The following is a 19,619-nucleotide window of genomic DNA, read 5'->3' as shown; positions in this document are numbered from 1 at the left end:
GTGTTTCAGGTAAATGGTCCCCATAATGCATTAGCATTCCATAACTAATCTTCAAACATAATTTCTCAGCTATAAGACAACATATTTCCATAGTTTTTCCAGTGCTACTACAAGTATTCAATCCATGTGCTTCAACTACAGCTCTCCTAATACATCCAACAATAAGTAGTGCATTAGTGCATCCTGACTCCACTCTTTGCCTCTGCACTTTTTGCTGAGCTCTAAAATACCTAATTTAATAACCTACTTTTTCTTTATCAATACAATTCAGTTCCTATACTTTCTTTTCTCTTGTGACGGTATCAGCATTTCAGTAGCAAAAAGGCTTTTTCTTGACTGTTTAATGAAACTGATTCTCTTGACATAATCAATTATGGCCAGGATTAGTACTGACTTCTGGTAATCACAGGAAAAACATTATTTGACTTATTCAATGTTTCCTTGGCAGTTCCAAGAAGAAACGTGGACAGAACACAACACAGTACTAGATCACAAGATGGATAAAGGCAAAAAAAGGTCTGCTGGGCTTCACATGCTCCACCAAGAACAATCTTAGAAAACAAGGCGGAAGCTACAAGACTTGAGAGACATTTTATAGAAAACAAGTATCTTCAATGTATTTGGTTTCCAAACAGTGAACTTGCAATGAAAAAAATCCCATTTAATAGTAAAATTAGTATAAAAACCCCTAATATGCACATTAAAATTCCTTTTTGTTTGTTTTGGCAGCACATTTATATACAGGGGAAAAATACTGGACCTGTGGGACACTGGGGAATAACAAGAGCTTTGTTCAAGAGTACAGACTTCATGCTGATATGGCATCAAACACACTATGCTGCACACAGCTGGTCCCACTCAGCTTGGTATAAGAGGTCTGTATGTGACCATTGTTTGGGATCCTTAGATCCAATATTAAGCCAAATTTCTTTCAAAATAAGTAATTTTCCTACCAAAAGTACTTCTGTGTCTTCTAAACTACATTCTAAGACAATGGTTACACCTTAGCAAACACACAATTCTCTTCTGTAGGTCTCACCCAAATTTTGAGCAACACAACAGCTGCTGAAAGGTAAAGACAGAGAATTAGTTGGTCTGGAATTTAATGGGCTTCAAATAAATCATGCATTTGGGTTTTTTGTTCCTGCTCAAAAATCTGTTTCTCCAATTTGTCTGCAAGGATTAAAGGCATTACAAACTCCTGCACTTCCAGTGGAGTCAAGGTCTGACACCACAAAAAAAAAGTACTATGTGCATATGCCATTAATTAGACTGTGAAAGCTTTTAACATTCTTCCTTTCTGCACTACACACATAGACAAAAAAAAATTACAAAGAACAGTTCTCTACAGACAGCCCCAACTACATTTAGAGATGGTTAAACTGACTGGCACACCTCTACCTTCAAATAATCCTCGGTTAACTTGAAAAAAACCTTGGTTTAACTTTAGGAATGAGATCTTATTTTAAGAACAAGGTATATATACACAGTACCAGGACCATCACTGATACTGATTGCATTTCCCAGTGAAATTATGCAGCCTGAAATTCAAAAGAAATTCAATGAAAGTATCTTTAGCAAAATGTAGAAACTTTAATTTACATGCAAAACTACAACATGTTCATAATAAAAAAAACTGGTGACTAAACAAATTAAACACAATTTGTAAAAACTGTCCACATTGCTAAACAGGTCTGTACAACCAAAGATTTACAAAGTCCCAGTGCATTTTTATCTTTTCAGTGCACAACTGAGTTTAAAGGTTCTGCTCGAATATTCCCCAAGTCAAGAGCAGAATCTGTCTCTTCATCAATTTCACCAATCACAGCACTGCAATTAAAAAAAAAAATCAGGTTATTATTTGTTGAAATCAAATCACACAGTTTTAAAACAGAAGCTGTATTTTATCTTCTAACAAGCCCTACATCCTGTTGAACTATACCAACTTCTGATTGATGCTGTTTATTCCATGAAAGCCTCTAGTGATGCACACTGGAATGCTCAAAGTACTTTGTACCATGTACTCTTTCTTTCCTTTTATTTTTCATCAGCTTCCCTATTTCATGACAGTCCCCTATTTTGAAGTTACTGTTACTTAGCTGTTGATTCTTTTTACTTCTTCCTGTAAGGACACTGAATTTCAGCAATTTGAAGAGTTGCATGAATACATAATTATTACTTGTATTAAATATGCTTGAATTTGTTAAGACTGCAGAAACAATTCTATATCACAGAAGCATATTCTGAATATATTTCAGTAATGTGGCTGTATGATGATGTCTTTCATCATACATTTCAATTGTATGATCAAGCAGTGAAGTAGTAAACCATTATCTGCTGTTTTAGGCACATTTTTAGTATCTGAATGAAAAGCTACTGGTGGAGTGACATACAATGTGTAAAATTAGTTTTTCTTAAAATTTTAAGTCCAAAGTGATGAAAGCATTCAGAATGATCCAATTTCTCAATATTAGGTAAAAGCACCGAGATATCAATTTAAGCCTTGGCATTTTGTTGTACAGAAGTATCCATTAGAATTAAAGATGAAAATTCCTATCCAGGCTCATGTGTTGGTCACTGCAACATACTCTTTTTCCAGCTGTGATAAAAAAATAATCTTACTTTTGCCATTGGTTTCACAACACTTCTGCAAAAGTAATCTTCGTAGCTGGCCCACTTACCAGGCCTTCTTCCACTTCTCCTGTGACCTTCCCACAGGTTTGGCACACCAGCTACTCCCCTCTGCACCCACTGAGCTTTCACCCTTATTTTGTAAAGGAATTTTACATCAAACACCAACTCATACGCTTGACACATCACTACATTGGCTTCAACACTTGCTACACTGCCAAGTCAGAACCTTCAAGGATTTTCCAGATTATAAAGTGCTCTCTGTGAACATCTGCTCTAAAGTAAAGAAAAAAAAAAACAAAAACAAAACTGTTGCAAGTCAACTTTGTATACCAGATTGCTGACTTTTTGCAGACACAAGTTCTAGCTCATTTTTTAGTGATTATTCTGTCTTTTCCTTCATCATCTCCCCGCCTGTCCTTGTAGGGGAGATGCTCCAGCCCTGAGATCATCTTCAATCTCAACACTGCAAGGCAATCACTACTTTAAAAGAAGTGTAGACATTTGCTATTTAATACAGAATCACAGCTGTGTGTTAGGAAAGATCAGGTCCAACCATTGCCCTAACATTGCCAAGTCCACTGAACCATGTCCCCAAGTGTCACTTCCACACATCCTTTCAGTACCTTCAGCTTTGACAACACTTTCAGTGCCACCCACAAAGATGCAAGGTGTGCAGGGCTATCACAATTTATACAGATTATGGATATATAAATATGCACAAACACATGTGCACCCACACACAAAGCCTGCATGGAAGGATTTAAACAAGAGCATGCCATACTCACACATTATCACCTCTCACAATGTACAAGCCCAGCACCACTTGCTCAACTCCTTGTGAAGAACTGAATACTCGTTCATGGCTTTCATCCAAAATCAAGTTTATGGTCTGGTCAAAACCTTTGAGTGTTCCCTGAAAAAAAAACCACAAAAAAGCACACTGTCATTGCCCTTAAAAACTGCCTCTTTGCTGTCAAGGATATCATAAACAGAGTGGCAAAATAAAGGTACTGGAGAACAGATGTTCTATTCAGGTTTTACTCTTGGGCTTAAACACAAAAGCTAAAGAATGAAATTTTAAATGCAATAACCAATTTAAGAAAAGCACCCATGTGTTACTATGTATTCATACTAAAAGACCATAAGCTTAAGCTTTATTATTAAAAAAAAAAAAATCATTTTATCAATAATGTTCCTCTAGACAACCAATTTTACTATTTCTACACTGGTTTTTGTATGGGTATTTCCAGAAATTTAAAAAAAAAAATTAAATAAACAAAGAACAGAAAAGTTGGATTCTTGTGGTCAACAATATTGAAACCATTCCTAACAAGCAATTTAAAGCGGTATCTCTTTGAAGATTACCTTGTGTTTACTAAATAATATAAAAAATAAATTTAAAAATACAGTATTTTGTGGCACTTAAGTACATGTTTGGAAAATTAACATAAATTTGCCATCACTAATTGATTAAGAAACTCAAACTCACATAAAACAGCCCTTCAAACAGCCATAATCTGCATTTGTATCATCTAACAATGAGTCCTATATACCAACTCCATTCAAATCTTTATTGATAGGAAGTATCTTGTAGCACACACACAAAGTTTACCACACTGACTTCAGCCAAGCAGATTTGGTGAAGCCAACAGATTTTTCCAGAGGCTGCACAAAGCTAAGTGCAGACAGAAAGATACAATCCTGCTGCAACAATCATACTACTAAGTTACACTCAAAACACAAAAGAATAAAAGATGGGGGGAAGCAATGCAAGGAAAAAAAGGCCCAGAACACAGAAGCAGTAAACCCAAAAATATTATACAGTCTAATGTATCAAGTAGGCCTATCCTCAGGTTTTCAAGTACAAACAGAAGCCCACAACACTTCTCCAGCTGATGTTTTTCACAGCAATAGGGAAGAAATGGTTTTAGCAGGAAAGTTGAAGAGCATACAGAAAAAAGTGGACATTTTAGACAGAAACTAAATTACTGAACAGAAGAGGAATGCATTCTTTGGTGCATTCCCACAGGAAAAGCCATTTGATAAAAAGGCCAGAGCATCTGCAGACACAAATTTATCAATGGAAAAAAGCTGACATGACATGCAAGAAACAGTAAGTGTTCATAAAATTATTTTTTTAAGCTTTATGGCAATTATTCTATGCCATATAGTTTGGTTGTGTGAATATGTGAGACTGCCCTAAGAGAGCTTCTTTACTGCCACGATGGGAAGTCTTTATGGGGGAAAACAAAATGTTAAAAAAAAATAAGTCTTACCACAATCATTCTTCCATCAGAAGTAATTACTGCAACAGTACCTGATATTTCATTAAGGAAACATTTAGTCATATCTGGAATAGAACCATTAACATTTTTTAAAGCATTTATATGGAATACAGGTTTTATGACCCATTTAGACCCCCAAAAGCCTATCAGCACTTTTCTTAAAGCAGCATGGTTGACAATAACATGTGACAATGCAGTATTTTTCATAAACATCTCCCTGAAAGTCTCTCTTCACCCAACCACGGACAGTCATACACAAACATGAAAAACGCCTTAAAAACAGAATACAGATTTGAGCTCACCTCTCTTCCCATTACTAACTACACTGCCTCAAAATGGAAACAACCGTTTCATTAACACTTTAAGGCCTTAAAAAACTTTAAAAGTCCTTAAAAAGCTCTGCAGTGGTGATCTCGAGGCTAGTATTCTGCATCCCTTCTTCCTGAAGATCTGACTATCCCCATTCGATGACCACATATTCGTCATCTTGACTAATTCCGGGTTGCTAGATTACTGTTAGTGAATAAAACTGAAAATGTCCACGGGTTACAAGAAGCACAGAAAAATTAACACCAAAAGCGCTGCAAGAACCCCAGCTGGCAGGTTTTGAGCAAGTGCTGCCCAGCTGTTATCTAAGCGCACGCTAACAGCCCTTTAAGGGAGCAGGCCCACCACGACTCCCGCTCCTCACGGGCACGGCTCAGCCCGGCAGCACTGGCTGCTGTAGGGGACCCCGTTCTCCGCGGAACCTCCGGCCTCCCAGGCCAACCTCCCGTGAGAGAAGCCGGCACCGCGCACAGTGCCGGGCCCGAGCAGCAGAGCCGCGCTGCGGTGCAGGGGGCCCGCGGCGGAGGATACGGTTGATGTAGTTCTCCAGCGCGGAGGTCATGGCGGCCGGCTCTCTCCGCGGGGCGCCGCACGGCCGGCGCGCGACGCTGACGTACGGCCCACCGCGCAGGCGCACAGCCCGGGGGCGGGGCCGGCCGCGAGCGCGGGGAGCGCGCAAGCGCTGGGGGCAGGAGGCGGCCCGGAGATGGGAGAGGGCCGTACCAAGGAACGAGCCGCGCGGGGAGGCTGTGGCGCCCCCCCCGCGGCACATGGCACCGCCCGCAGGGAGGCGCGGCCGGGGCGGGGGTTTGGTGTGGCGTGGGCCGGGAAGGTTCATCCCTGCAGCCGAGCGGCTGGAGCGGGGTTTGGTGTGGTGTGGGCCGGGAAGGTTCATCCCTGCAGCCCAGCCCGGCTTCAGCGCCTGGTGCAGCAATTGGCCTCTCAGTGGCCGCAGGCAAAGAGCTGAGGTCAGGCGGTCTTTCTCCACGTGGAGATCAGTAACTAGTGATGTCCTTCCAGGGGCTGGTGCTGGGGGCAACTCTGTTCATCTTCATAGGCGACATGGATAGTGGGACTGAGTTTGCTCTCATCAAAATAGCTGATGATACCAACCTGTGTGGTGCCATCGAAATGATGCCATCCAGAGGGATGTGGATAGGCTCGAGAGAAGTCCCATGTGAATCTCGCGAAGTTCAACAAAGCCAAGTGCAAGGTCCTGCACCTATTCGGGGCAATCCCAGACACGCCTACAGGCTGAGTGGAGACTTCATTGAGAACAGCCCTGCAGAGAAAGACTTGGGGGGTCATAGTTGATGAAAAACTCAACATGGGCCAGCAGAGTGTGTCTGCAGCCCAGAAAGCCAGCCATACCCTGGGCTGCCTCTAAAGCAGTGTGGGCAGATTGTTCCCCTCTCCTCTTGTGAGACCCTACCTGTGTCACAGGCTCTACCAGCAAAAGGAAGACATGGAACTGTTGGAGCAAGTCCAGAGGGGGGGCATGAAGTTGGTAAGAGGACTGGAGCACCTTCCTTATGAAGAGAGGGGAACAGTTGGGAATGTTCAGCCTGGAGAAGAGAAGGTTGCATGGAAGCCTCATGGCAGCCTTCCAGTATCCAAAGGGGTCCTACAGGGAAGCCAGAGAGGGACTGCTTTTCAGGAACTTTAGTGACAGCACAAACTGAAAGAGGATAAATTTAAGTTAGGTATTAGGAAGAAATTCCTTACTATGAGGGTGGTGAGATACTGGAACAGGTTGCCCAGGGAGGCTGTGGATACCCCAGCCCTGGCAGTGCTCAAGGTCAGGCTGGGTGAGGCCTTGAGCAGCCTGATCTAGTGGAGGGTGTCCCCACCCATTGCAGGAGAGGTTGGGATTAGATGATTATTAAGATCCCTTCCAACCTGTAAATTCATATGAGTCTTGCTAGTGTGGGAGCCATGCAATCCTCCCTTGGTTTCCTGTGGGCTGCTGCTGTGAGGTGGGCAGGAAGGAGGCCCTGACTGCTGCCCTTCCACACAGCCACCAAGTCCCACACAGCTGCTTACTCATTTCGCAGTCAGTGGGATGGGGGAAGGAATTGTAAGGACAAAAGCTGGAAAAACTTGGGTTAAGATGAAGACAGTTTAATAGGGAAAGCAAAAGCCATGCACACAAGCAAAGCAAAACAAGGAATTAAGTCACTGCTTCCTATAGGCAGGCAGGTATTCCACCATCTCCAGGAGAGTGGAGCCCCATCACACCTAATGGTGACTTGGGATGTCAAATGCCATCACTCTGAACGTCCCCCCTTTCTCCTCCTCCCCACTTTATGTACAGAGCTTGATGTCATGGTACAGAATATACCTTTGGTCAGTTTGGGTCACCTGTCCCTGTGTCTCCTCCCAACCTCGCAGTTTAGATTGTCCCTGTCAGTAGTCCCACTTCTTTTTATTTCAGTAAAAGAGACAAATTGGCAAGAGGTCCAAACTAGGACTTGGTGTTCAGCCTGTGGTTTAATTCCTGCAGGGAACACAATTTCTAGAAAGGTTAATGCTATTGTTTATTCTCCTAACATGCCAATTTTTTTCTTGCATTCTATAGCCATCTGAACCACAGGGAAAGCAAATTTTTTTTTAAGGTAAATTAGCCAGAAAAAAAAAAAAAAAAAAGAAGTTCTTTGGCACCTATGAAGGTACCTACACCAATGTAGTCTCTGAAGAATTTGTCCAATGGCTCAGCTTTTATCAGAAACATGACAAGAGATGTCAGAGAACAAAATACTTTTGGAATTGGGCATTACATAATTCTCATCCTCTTAAGCTTTTATTATAAGAAGCTTAACAATTTCCACTGATGGTTAGACCAGGACTGCAATAATTATTCTGTATTTCATGTAAGAGGCTAAAGGGTTTTTTGGGGGGAGATTGACATTTTCCTTTTCATACTCTTCTTTCTGTCTGTCAAGAGACATTCTCCAAGGCCAAGAGCATGAGATCATTGGGATACAAGGATGTAGGATGAAATTTTAAAATACTTGCAGAACAGTGCCACAAGACCTGATGTCAAGGATCTCTGATCCACCTGTTTATATTACAAGTGTCCCTGAAAACCAGAGAAGGGCTTTTAAAAAAACTGTTTTTATTTTACAAAGGAATATTAAAATCCAAAGAGTAAGACCAGACTCCTGAAGTCTGGTGCCCAGGCTTTGCCAAACCAGGTGCTTAAAAGCAGTTAGCACCCTCAGTATAAAGGAACTCGGAAAAGAGAATTCCGGGCTTCGTTTACTCTTAGGCTCTCCCTGAAGGCAGGCGGCTCGGCCCTTCTTCCCACAGCCCTGACTGAGGTTCTGTCCTCTGTTGGAAGCCACCACTGCTCTTATTCTCTTCTTACAAAACACCCACACACAGAGGAAATGGAGAGCCCTAATTTAAACCCGTATCTTTTGGGGAGGGAAAAAATATACTGCCTCTCCCCTTCAGGAGCAAGGTTTGGCACGCTAAATTACAACTCGGGGGCACGAGTTGCGTAATTTCGTGGAAGTTGTGGCCGGTGCGGAGAGCACGCGGATCCGTGAGGGAGGGCCCGAGGCTGTGGTTCGGCCGCGTGCCCAGCAGGGGGCGCCCCGCGCGCGGCCCGGGCGCTGAGGGGAGGGAGGGCAGCGAGCGGCCCCGCGCCTCGGATCCACCGGCTCCGGCCGCGGCAAGGCACCTCCGCCTTCTCCACACGGAAAAATCCTGCTCTGCCCCAGAATGAGGTGCGTGTCCCGCTAAAGATGCCTGTCTTTCTCCCGTGCTTACATAGCGAGCCTACTGTGAGTAACTCACTTAGGGACGTTTCACAGGTTCAAGCTTGCATTAGACCAGACACATTTTATTTCTGGTGACTATGTAACATTGGCAACATTTGGGATCAGAAAACTAGCTAGCAACACTTTGTCCCTTCCTTCTCTTCAGTTGCTACAGAACTGGCCTTGGGGACATACTAAGTAATAATAATGCCCATTAAGCTCTCAGTTGAAGAAACAAAAGACCCTTTTAAAAAAGCTTCCTTTTCTCTTACATTGTTTAGATATAGCTTACTTGCTAATTGCATTTGCTCCAATAATTAGAATCAGTTTGTTTCTGCAGTTGATTCTCCAAACGTTAAGGTTGCTATGGCAAGTGATTGCTCCATGTTCTGCTTTCTGCAGAATATGTGACCAACTAATCATGCCCTGTAGTGCCTGCACACTTTCCGCTTTCCACACTTTCCTTGAAGTCTGCCAGGGCAGGGAGGAAGCTCTGCAATGGTACTTGTAAGGTGTGTGTGCAAGCAGCTGTGTGCAGAATTGTTATCTAGCCTAAGGCTGGTAAAATGCCTCAGTAAAAGTTTTGTTGCTAGTCACTATAATGCTTATCAGTTTTACATCTTTTAAACCATGCTAGCTGCTGCTGGCTGTGCTTTCCTTAGTTACTCAGAAGCAGCCAGGTTTTATAGAGCCTGCCATGCTGAAGGGTGAAATGGCTTTGTGATGGCCTCATGAGAAGAGGGGCCCTGACTGCCACTGCTGTGCCATGGCATGTCAAACCATGTCCCTGTCAAATCAGATTGAGAAAGATGCAAGACTTATTACTCCAGCTTCCTTGGAAGCTGAAAATCTAGTATAATCACCTCATGACTATGGGAATAGGAGCTTTAAAGAATTTAATTTAACAAAACTCCCCAAATTAGTAACATCTGTCAGCCTGCTCAACAAGAATTGCATCCCTTGATTGCTGCTCAAGAGAAAAGTAGCACCCAAGGTAGGAAATAATGGAGTGGTACATACTGAAGAGGAAGAATCAGGCAGTATGTACTCCACAAGAAAACTAAGCATCCCTAAATCCCACATATTTAATTTACTTAATCCGATAACCTTTCTAGTACTTTCTGAGACTGAAAGTTTTAAATCTCTGGTTTTCACCTACAGATGCCCAGAATATCACTTCATAGAAAGAGCTTAGCCCTTTAGCTTGTCTTTAGTTTATACACACCCAAGCTAGCAAACATGATTGGTTATGTGTTCAGGAAAAACAGAAACATCCCTTCACCTCCACTTTATTCCTCTGAATCTGTAGATACTTTAGAGCTCATTATCAGCAATGTGAGGACATAGATTTGTTTTTTTTCTGGTAGCTGGAGAAAAGTAGCAATCTCACTCATCTCATGCATGACTAGCTGCAATCTAAGCTGAGATGAGTTTCATGTATATTATTATATCAAATGACGGGTTTGCAATTAAACAACTGGAAAATATGATAGAAAGTTAGCAGTCTGAAAAGGGTTGGTAGACTGTGAATGTGTTACAATGCATTAGAAACAAATCTGTAGCATGATGTCTCAAAGTATTTTTTATTTATCTTTAGAAATTCATCAACAAACACCTGATCTAAATTTTGTTATGATAACAACTGCTGCTGTGGGAAATATTAGAAAAATTTATTCCAAGTGCTCCTTTATATGAGAAAGTGCATATTTTCCCCAACAATTTTTGCTAAAATATGCAAAATACCATAGCAATCTTTATGAGAATATCCCTACTTTATGTGTTAGCATAAAAAATAACTTTGCATGTTTCTGTTGGCAGGAAAACAAACTCTTTTCCATTTCCCTCATTTTTTTTTACTGAAGAAATGGATAGCAGCTGTAGAAGTTCAGTACCATTATCCTCTTAGCTAATCATTTTAGGGGATGTTACAAACTAGTGGTAGGAAAAATGCCATTGGTAATGGGTTGTGTACCTACTACAAAATAACAGAGCTAATGGATTCTTGTTTTCAGTTGCTCTAAACAGAACATAAAGACAATTCTGTTGAACCTAGAATAAATAATAAGCTTCAAGTCACTGACATTTACTAGCATGTCATAGAATCATTTTTACAGTTATAGCTGAAATTGCATTTGCTAAATTGCTTTCATGAAGCAGGCTTTTCCTTCTGATAGATTCCCTGTTTCTCAGAGTATAATTCATCTTCCTGTAAAAGCACTGATCCTAATCTTTAGTCTGCGTTAAGATGACTAGATCTTCCAGTTTTAATTATAAAGTCCTTTATCTTAATACTCTGCAGAGATGCCCATTTGACCCCATTCCACTTCTTGTTTCATATGCTCTGTGGCACATAATCACCATGTAAAAGGAACAGCACATTGTCAAAGGGCTCTGTTCAGAGGTGACTTACATTTTGCCTGCTGCCAGATATAATGTAGATTGCACTAAAAAATCAATATATTTCTGCTTTGTAATTTATATAGCATCATTATTTTTTGAAGTAGGTTATCCACTGTACCACAGAGCAGTCTTTTGGCAGCAGGGCCTTTGAACCAATTGTGAAAGCAGAGAAAGATTATACTGCAGATTTGTCCTGCCTAGAAGCTGTGTTGGAATCCTTGTCAGAAACCCCAATGACAAATGATCAACAGGAGCAGAAGATAAATAGGACTACATGCTTTCCTATAATAGGCACTGTGTTTTTTCTGATAAAAGGCATAAGGCCAGAGGGCAGCAGAAGGCTATTTTTCTTATCAGTAGGCTATTCTGTGAAAAGCAAACCTTGAAGAACAAGACACAGAATTTCACCAACAGAATGAAGAGAGGTGGCACACAAGGATGGCAGATGCTATTCTTTCTTCAGAGCTTGAGGCAGGCTGGCTGTTTTGTCATTATTTCTAGCCTAGGATTTTACAAGCTCCTGCTTCAGCTGGGTATTTTCTCTTATTGCTTCCATGATCTCCGTGGTAATCACAGCTGGCATCCTTGTTCACTGCCAGAGTAGGTGCTTGTACTTTTAGGCACTCTCTTCATGTCCTCTGGTTCATGTTTCAGCTGGCACCTGAGACACCTTCTAGTGATGAGTCTTTTTAACTGCTATTTGCTGTTGTTGAGATACTGAGGTGGGTTAATGGATGGGGAGAAAAAGCAGCTTCAGTGAGATATTTGAGCTTTACTGAGGACCCTGCTTGTCCCAGCTCTGGTAGCTCATGATTTATTCAGGTGGGCAGCTGACACCAATGGCAGGCTCAGCACTGAGGCCTTTGGTGGGAGAAAGAGAACTCTACGTGCTGCACCTTGGACACTGTGCTGCAGCCAGCACAGGGGGATCTGGAGGGGAAGGAGGAGCTGTGATTGCAGAGATTAATAGATGTAAAAGCAAGTGACAGCAGGAAAACTCCTTTTGGTTGGCTTTCTGTTTGTACAGTTGGTCTAAATTGGGGAACACCTTTGTAAATAAACAAAAAAAAAAACCCAAAAAAAACAAACCGGGGCTTTGGATCATGACGAGATGGAATTTTGTTGTAACTTCTTGTTTGAAGAAATATTGTCATGGGTAAAGCTTTTTGTTTGAGGCAGATCAGCTTCATGGCAAGTTGCACACTGCTAAGGATTTTTCCCCCTTTTATTTGCAGGAAAAAAAAATTGTTCTTAGATTACCATGATCACGTGTCCAAGGCCTGATTGTGACTCTGGAGTGATGGGTGGCACAGATAAACTGTGAAATTTCTGGGCTATTTGAATTGGTACACTAACACCTGGCCTGAAAGTACTACTCAGGTTTTGCAGCTCTGTAGTGCTGTTAGAGCTGAGGGGTGCAATGACAAAAGGCTTTGAGAAGTGTCCTTCTGTTGGAGTCTCACCTGCTTACCTGGCTCTGGTGTAGAGGGGTTACCATCACTGCACAGTGTCTCACATGAGAGAACAGCAGTGTCCCAGGGAGCACTGTGCTAACCACTGGTAACTTCTGCCTTTTCATTATCCTCCACTGTGCTATTGCATTATTGATTAATGCTGTTGAAAGCCATCCATGCTGGTCTCTGATGTTCTTACTGAAAAACACTTAATATATCAGCCACATCTAATTGAATAGCAAGAGGGATGAGTGAAATACAATTCATAAGCACTCCCTTTATAGTCATTGACAAAAATATATATGTCGCTGAATGTTGAACCCATCCTGAAGGCATAAAATTTCCAAATAGAATGGTTTTTTTTAAGTATTTTACTCAATTTCTGCTGGATATGGTGCTGCTATTAATGTTTTGAAGACTCACATGCTTCATTTATTGTAGAGGGTAAAATTATTCTTTCTATTTATTTGAGCATTACCTTATCTCAAAATGATTAGTAAATATTACTCTAATCATGTACTAATCTGCTATTTGAACTACATAGATGTTCACTGAAATAGCAGAATTTCCTTTGAATTCAGTGGTGGAACTATAAATAGAAATTAGCTATTTTAAAAATATTGGTATTACAATGCCAGAAGGCATCAGTCAATATTAGGGCTTCATTGTGGTAAACTGTGGAGGGATAGAATGTAAGAAAATAAAAATAATGCAGAAGGCAGTCTCACCCCTGAGGAGTTGCAGCTGTACCAATCACCAAAGATTAGGAGCAGGCCTGCCCTTAACGGGCCACAGCTGTGTCCAAGATGAGTGCTACAAAAGAGTGGGGTCGCTGGGTGAGGAGAGAGATGGAGTTTGTTGGTGGGGCTGTGAAGAAGGAGGAGTCAGTGCTGTGAGGAGATGCCTATGAGAAATCACCAAGAAGGTAGGAGAGCTTTACAATATGATGACAACAGTAAACTCTCTACATAGGTATGTGAAAAGAGAGAGAAAGTTCTGGCTACGAGTACTTTGCATAGTGAATAGTCAAGAGAAAGGGAAGAAGGTGGTAATGTCTCCATTTTTAAGCCTTAACTTTTGTTTGGCCCAGGAGTAGTTAGACAGACTACATGATCATTAAAACTCCCTTCCACCTGAAAATAATCTATTCTGTTTTATTCTATAGTATTTTACAGAGAGAATGCAAAGCAAATAATTTGCCTAGGGCTGCTCTGTTCTACCCATAGAAAACAAACCAGATTTCTGAACTATGTTCTAGGCAATTTCTAGTAGTTTATTTTACAACACCCTTGTGGTCTTTTGAGGAAGGATCTTCTGCTTCTCCCTCAACATGTAATTTGATACAGAATATGTAAGATCATTTCCCATCTTGCCCCTTCTCATGTTCTTTCCAGAGACTTCAGGACTTTGCTAATCACCTTCATCCTCTTTCAGCCTCAAAGAGAAGTTTCAGAGTGGAATATGGATGCTATGTGTGATGTAAGTGACTATCATCTGCTTCACCTACTTGTGTGACTTTAAATAGTTAAACAAACAAAAAGATAATAACAGGCATCTGAAAGAAATAATAATTATAATGGAAAGAATATTCATTGCCATTCCTGGTGATACTGGCATGACATTTTAGGGTCTTTATACATCTTTCAAAATGGTTTGCGATTTCTTAATGTCAAATAAGTGATGGGGCAGGTACCATTCTTAGGCAAAGAAGGCCACTGCAAATTAAATCAGCAGCAAGATAAGGCTGTCACTGTGCACGTCTCTGCTGCCCTGAAGATAATGTGCACAATCTGTTTTTGCAAGTGCTTTCGTGTTTTTGCTCTTTATTATGAACATATACAGCATGTAAGTGTTTTTAGTATTGGCTGACTCTGGTATTTTGTAGTCACGATTGTGGTATTTAAACAGGAGATGATCTGTTCTGCACATGGAAAATGGGCTGTGTTAAAGAGGAAATAATTTTAAAAAGCGTTGCTATTTTTTGGCAAGAGGATGTTATGTTTATTTCTCAAAGAACATACTCAGTGTTCATTATGTTCACGTACGTACCCATGATGATTTGAGTCTGATTTCTATTCTGTACCTCGGAAGCATTATCACTGTTAGAAATGCAAGCATGCTATTAAATTGCAGAGTTCTTACATGTATATGGTCTCATCTAATTCAGATGTTGTATAACATGACTTCCCAATTTCACTCTAGGAGCTGTGATTACTTAGACTAAATGAGCAGTGTTGTTTGAATAGCACTTTCATAAATAATGGGGATCTTTTCGTAAAGCTCATGATATTGTTAATATCCAAAATGCATTTGGTATGGAAAAACAGCACATTGCCATTGGTTAAGAAAATTTTGTTCCAAGAATCTGCCTGGCAGTGATTTTTAAAACACATTTCAAGACTTTCTGAAAGTCTTGAAATACAAACAGGACACGATTGTGTTACGAAGATGTGTTTGATGAGGTGAAAGCAATGAAGATTTGGGAGGAGTGAGTACTGATGTTATCTCCTGAATAAATTAAGAATCAATAACTTTCTTGATGGAGAGCAAGAGTCAAGGTGAAGGTGAGAAGGACAAAACAAAAGAGTAGAGGTGAGAGTTAATCCCTACAGGTCCCAAGGCAAGGAGGAAGTACTTTGTCTCTGGCTGAGATCTTCTTTAGACTTGCTTCCATAGGATACAATGGAATTAAATAAGGACGTAATTCTGAGCTTCGTGGTCAAGGCACTGGTTTGACTTAATAAAGGAAGCTGGCTGCATGTGATCTAAAGACAGGTAAGTAAAAACAGTCATCTTTTGTTTGTGTTCAGTCATTTTGGTAACTTCTGTTTCTATTCAGCAATGTTAAGTGAGAAGTATAGTGCCCTAGGCATAATTTCCTACCAGCAGATGGGTCCTCTGGGGGGGTGGTATGGATACCAGAAGATGTGAAAAGTTAGGTAGAATGATTGGACCCTGAAGGAATCTTAACACTCCCTTTCACTTCTTCCTGCCTGTCAACTTCAATAAACCAGTGCACAAAAACACTGGCTGTTTGGAAAACAGCCAATTCAAAACAAAACTTGGTGTGTCATTGTAGTTATATGAATGCTAAGTAACACCTACAGTGAAGCAAACTGGGGAGAAGCTGGTGTGCCCTTTCAGAAACATTTCATAAAGTTCCCTTATAAAAAAGTAAAATTTCTTTGGTAACAAGTCTAGCGTAGAAACTTCCCAAAGCAGCTTTCCAGGGTTTCAGAGTAATTTATGTTGAAAAATTCAAATATCAGCAGAAACTGTGACTTCATAGGTATGAAGTGACTCAGTGTGATATCACAATGATAGAACTGTGATACCATGGTGAAAAAACACAGGAACTTGTTATGCTTGTGTGAATAGGTGTGCAGAACCCGAAAAAACCTCACTGAATGTCAAAGATATGATTCTGTCAAAGGTATTACCTCATCTAGCCTGAGATGATGACATGAAATTGTGCAGCATCTCTTGACTTAGTAGGTCTTTCATAGTTGATACTTTCTGAAGCTGTGTGCCAAACAGTGTCACTGTCTTTCAGTTCATTCAAAGATGGAGAAAACCTGTCACCCTTCCCTGTGTGCTGTGGCCCAAGCTTGTCCAGGAGAAGACAGTGAGATGTGTGCACATTGGCTGTCATGTCACCCCAGGAGGCACAACTCCAAGGCTAGACTGTAATCCTTATCACATGTATATCAGTAATCCCTTTTCTTCAGTGGGGTTTCACTGCTATTGTGAGGAATATCAGCTACAATTCCTGACTGTTGGAAAGCAACCAGAAATTTGATTTCTATAGATGAAACAATAGTTTAAAACAGCAGATTCACTAAGTCTTTGAATATCAACAGGAAGCTTTATATATGAACCTAAGTCTTATGGCTTTAAACTTTTTAATTTAATCTTGCCTTATTTTTAAAATGGAATTCATTCATGTTACCACTGTGTAGTAATGTTTTACAGGCACTATTAATTCTTATCCAGGATTACAAATATGCCTAAGAATGAAATGGAAGTAGATGTTATGGTATTAATTTATGTATTTTTTGAAAACATCAAAGTCACATAACTTTATGATTAATGATTTCATTTCATTATTCAGTTTTGCATTTTCATCTTCAAAGAAATCTGCAAACAATGACTAATTAGTCCTTGCAGCAGTGCTTTGAAATAGGTAGATAGATCTAATTAATTCTATCTAACCAATTCCTTGCTGAGGGCAATACATTGAATCAATATTTAAACTAAGATTAGAGGTCATTCTTACTTTTTGGTCATTTCATTAAAGTAGCAATTCCCAAGTTTCCTTGCTGTGGTAGTTTAGATGGACTTATGCTTTGGTCTGTGCCAGATCTTCACTCTCTATGTTCCACCTCTCTGCCAAAATGCTTTCTGTCCCTCTTCCCCTCAGAAATGACTTCCACTCCAGTCAAACCAAATGTGCAATGTCCTACTTTTCACATCCAGAATCTCATGCCTGGCTTTTCCTTGCTTATTCATATCCCTCCTTAACCAAGTCCTTGCAACCACACGCCTCCTCCCACAAGTTTCCTGTATTACAGGTGCCATTTCCCCTCTCCGGTGGATCGTTGCTTCTGTACTTGGTGTGCATGTAGCTTCCCCTAGTGAAATACCATCTCTCTTCCCCTGCCCCTGGCTCCCCCAGCAGCCATGAGGAAGCTCTGCTGGTGCAGCTTTTCCCTCTAACTGGCTCACCCTTGTATGGTGGGCAGAGAGAAGATTGAAGGTAAGCCTTGCACCATTAAATAGCACACACTGTTCTCATAGGCCATGGCCCATACCAAGGTGCAGCCTGCAGTGCACATCTCTGTTGTTCTAGGTGGAGGTTCCTGAAAGGCTTTGCAGCACATTGTGAGCAGTTTGTGGGGTCAAGAGCAGGCATTGTCATTCAGTTAATATTGATGCCTAAGGAAGTTCATGAGTGTGGAACCAAAGAGAATCTTATGTCATAAAAGAGAATACTACTTGCCTTGAAAATAGACTAGTGATAACATTGACTGGAGTGAAGCAGGTCTTAGCACCATGGTGACCAGGAGGGATTGCACAATGACAATAGTTGTCTGTGGCAGACTCTGATAATCTCCTGATTTGACAGAAGAAACTAATTCTGCATTGCATTCAGTGATGGATGTGGTACAAGAAAAGAGGAAAAAATGAAAGAAAAGGAGATCCTCATCTCATCAAAGATAGCCACAAAACCCTGAGAAAAAGTGCCAGAACCTGGACTTCCTACTGTGGTGGTGTTTAAGATCTGGTCAATCGTATTTGGCTACTGCTTTTCTTATCTGGTAGGAAATAAGAGTTAATGTGGTGTATCCTGTAACATTGTTACAGGAAGTACTTTACAAAAAGTATTCACAGTGACTGTAGGGAGTCTGCTCCCCAAGAAATTAGTGAAGGAACCAGAAGTATTCCTGCAGGCAGTTGATCTGAATGCCCTCAATTGATATGCCAAACATTTTTGGACCTGTCATTACTTTATAGAAAATGTTATGTCTTCGTGTAACTGCAGGAGACAAAAGAAGAGGATACACAGAGAACTTGAAATTCTTCAGCAGCATTGCACAGTAGCTAAGGATATATTCTAAACCTGATCCAATATCGCAAAAACTCTGATTTCTCTCAGCATTGCTAAAAATATAATTTTCTATGGGTGAGACTGCATCGCTATGTCTTCTGCTTGTTCCAGTTCCTTTAGAAAAATGTTTGATGCTCTGCCCCTTACTTTCAGGCTCTCTGCAGCTGACTAAAAGGGCAGATAGCTTCCTAAAATAGCCTGACTCAAACACAAATTGACTGAGCTACGACTACATAGAATTTTATGTGGTGCAGAAGGTCAGACAGATGATCGTAATTGTCCTGCTTGGCTTTAGATCACTGAGTTTACTTGGGTACTAAGTCTCTCCATTCAGCATGATTCAAGAGAGTAAAATCCAGATCTCTATAAAATAGGAATTGTCCATTCAACCAAATGGAGAATGGCTGAGTATAGACATATGGCAAATTCATTTTGCAGGCTGTTGATAATCTCAAAGAACATGTAGTAACAGAACAAATCAGCATGATGGTGGAGGTTCCCCCGCCACCCACAATGGCTGATATTTTGGAGCATATAAACAGGACTGAGTTACAATAATGCATCCCTTTCAATCTGAGTAATTTTCACTGAAATCCAAGATGACTGGATGCATCTGGTTCTTTCTGGTTTAAAATAATGATATACTTCAAATACATTATATATTGCAAATACAAGCAGGAGAAGGCAAATCACTTAAGGACTTGTCTTGGAGGAAGTAACTTAGTGAAAATATGAATGACTGTTGGTTTCCTGACAGAGTTCAAATGTTAAATGGCAGGTAACCTGAGATCACCCAAACAGGAGGCAAAGCTTTATCATATGATGCTGTTAATGAAATCCTGCTTCTTGACAATTGAATTTTTTTCCACAGTGATTTTGAGGGTTGCTGTTCTGATATTTTCTCTTGCATTTACGTGACTCTACAAGTGCATAAGTTATATAAAACAAACATAGTGGTGAAGATTTTTTGCATAAAATCTTGAAAGAAATTTTCTTCTAGTTTAGGAGCATATTTTTTTGGTTTCTGGAATTAAGGACCTGAGAGCAGCTGACAAGCACAAGGCTAAAGCCGCGCCCCACTGAAGTGTTACCAGGTACCATTATTAACAGAATCCTTTAATATGATGACTGCTGAGATATGTTTGGT

The 19,619-nt window shown here is 40.7% G+C and overlaps 1 protein-coding gene across 2 annotated transcripts; it reads right to left on the bottom strand.

The window, feature by feature from the left end:
* Nucleotides 1-1,569: 1,569 nt before the first annotated feature.
* LSM8 (LSM8 homolog, U6 small nuclear RNA associated) lies at nucleotides 1,570-5,903 on the bottom strand. 2 transcript variants are annotated; one of them, XM_064702693.1, is made up of 4 exons: nucleotides 5,778-5,903; nucleotides 4,911-4,951; nucleotides 3,420-3,547; nucleotides 1,570-1,830 (listed from the first exon to the last, which is right to left on the bottom strand). In XM_064702693.1, exons 1-4 carry the CDS (start codon nucleotides 5,806-5,808, stop codon nucleotides 1,740-1,742), a joined length of 291 nt encoding a protein of 96 aa, XP_064558763.1. In that variant the 5' UTR covers nucleotides 5,809-5,903; the 3' UTR covers nucleotides 1,570-1,739. The 2 variants fall into 2 exon arrangements, with proteins under 2 accessions (XP_064558763.1, XP_064558762.1); XM_064702692.1 differs by having other exon boundaries at nucleotides 4,911-4,984; nucleotides 5,718-5,881.
* Between the last annotated feature and the right edge of the window lie 13,716 nt (nucleotides 5,904-19,619).

Source organism: Zonotrichia leucophrys, chromosome 1A, assembly GCF_028769735.1.
Source record: "Zonotrichia leucophrys gambelii isolate GWCS_2022_RI chromosome 1A, RI_Zleu_2.0, whole genome shotgun sequence".
Lineage (NCBI taxonomy): Eukaryota > Metazoa > Chordata > Aves > Passeriformes > Passerellidae > Zonotrichia > Zonotrichia leucophrys.
This window is presented reverse-complemented; position numbering and strand designations above follow the sequence as displayed.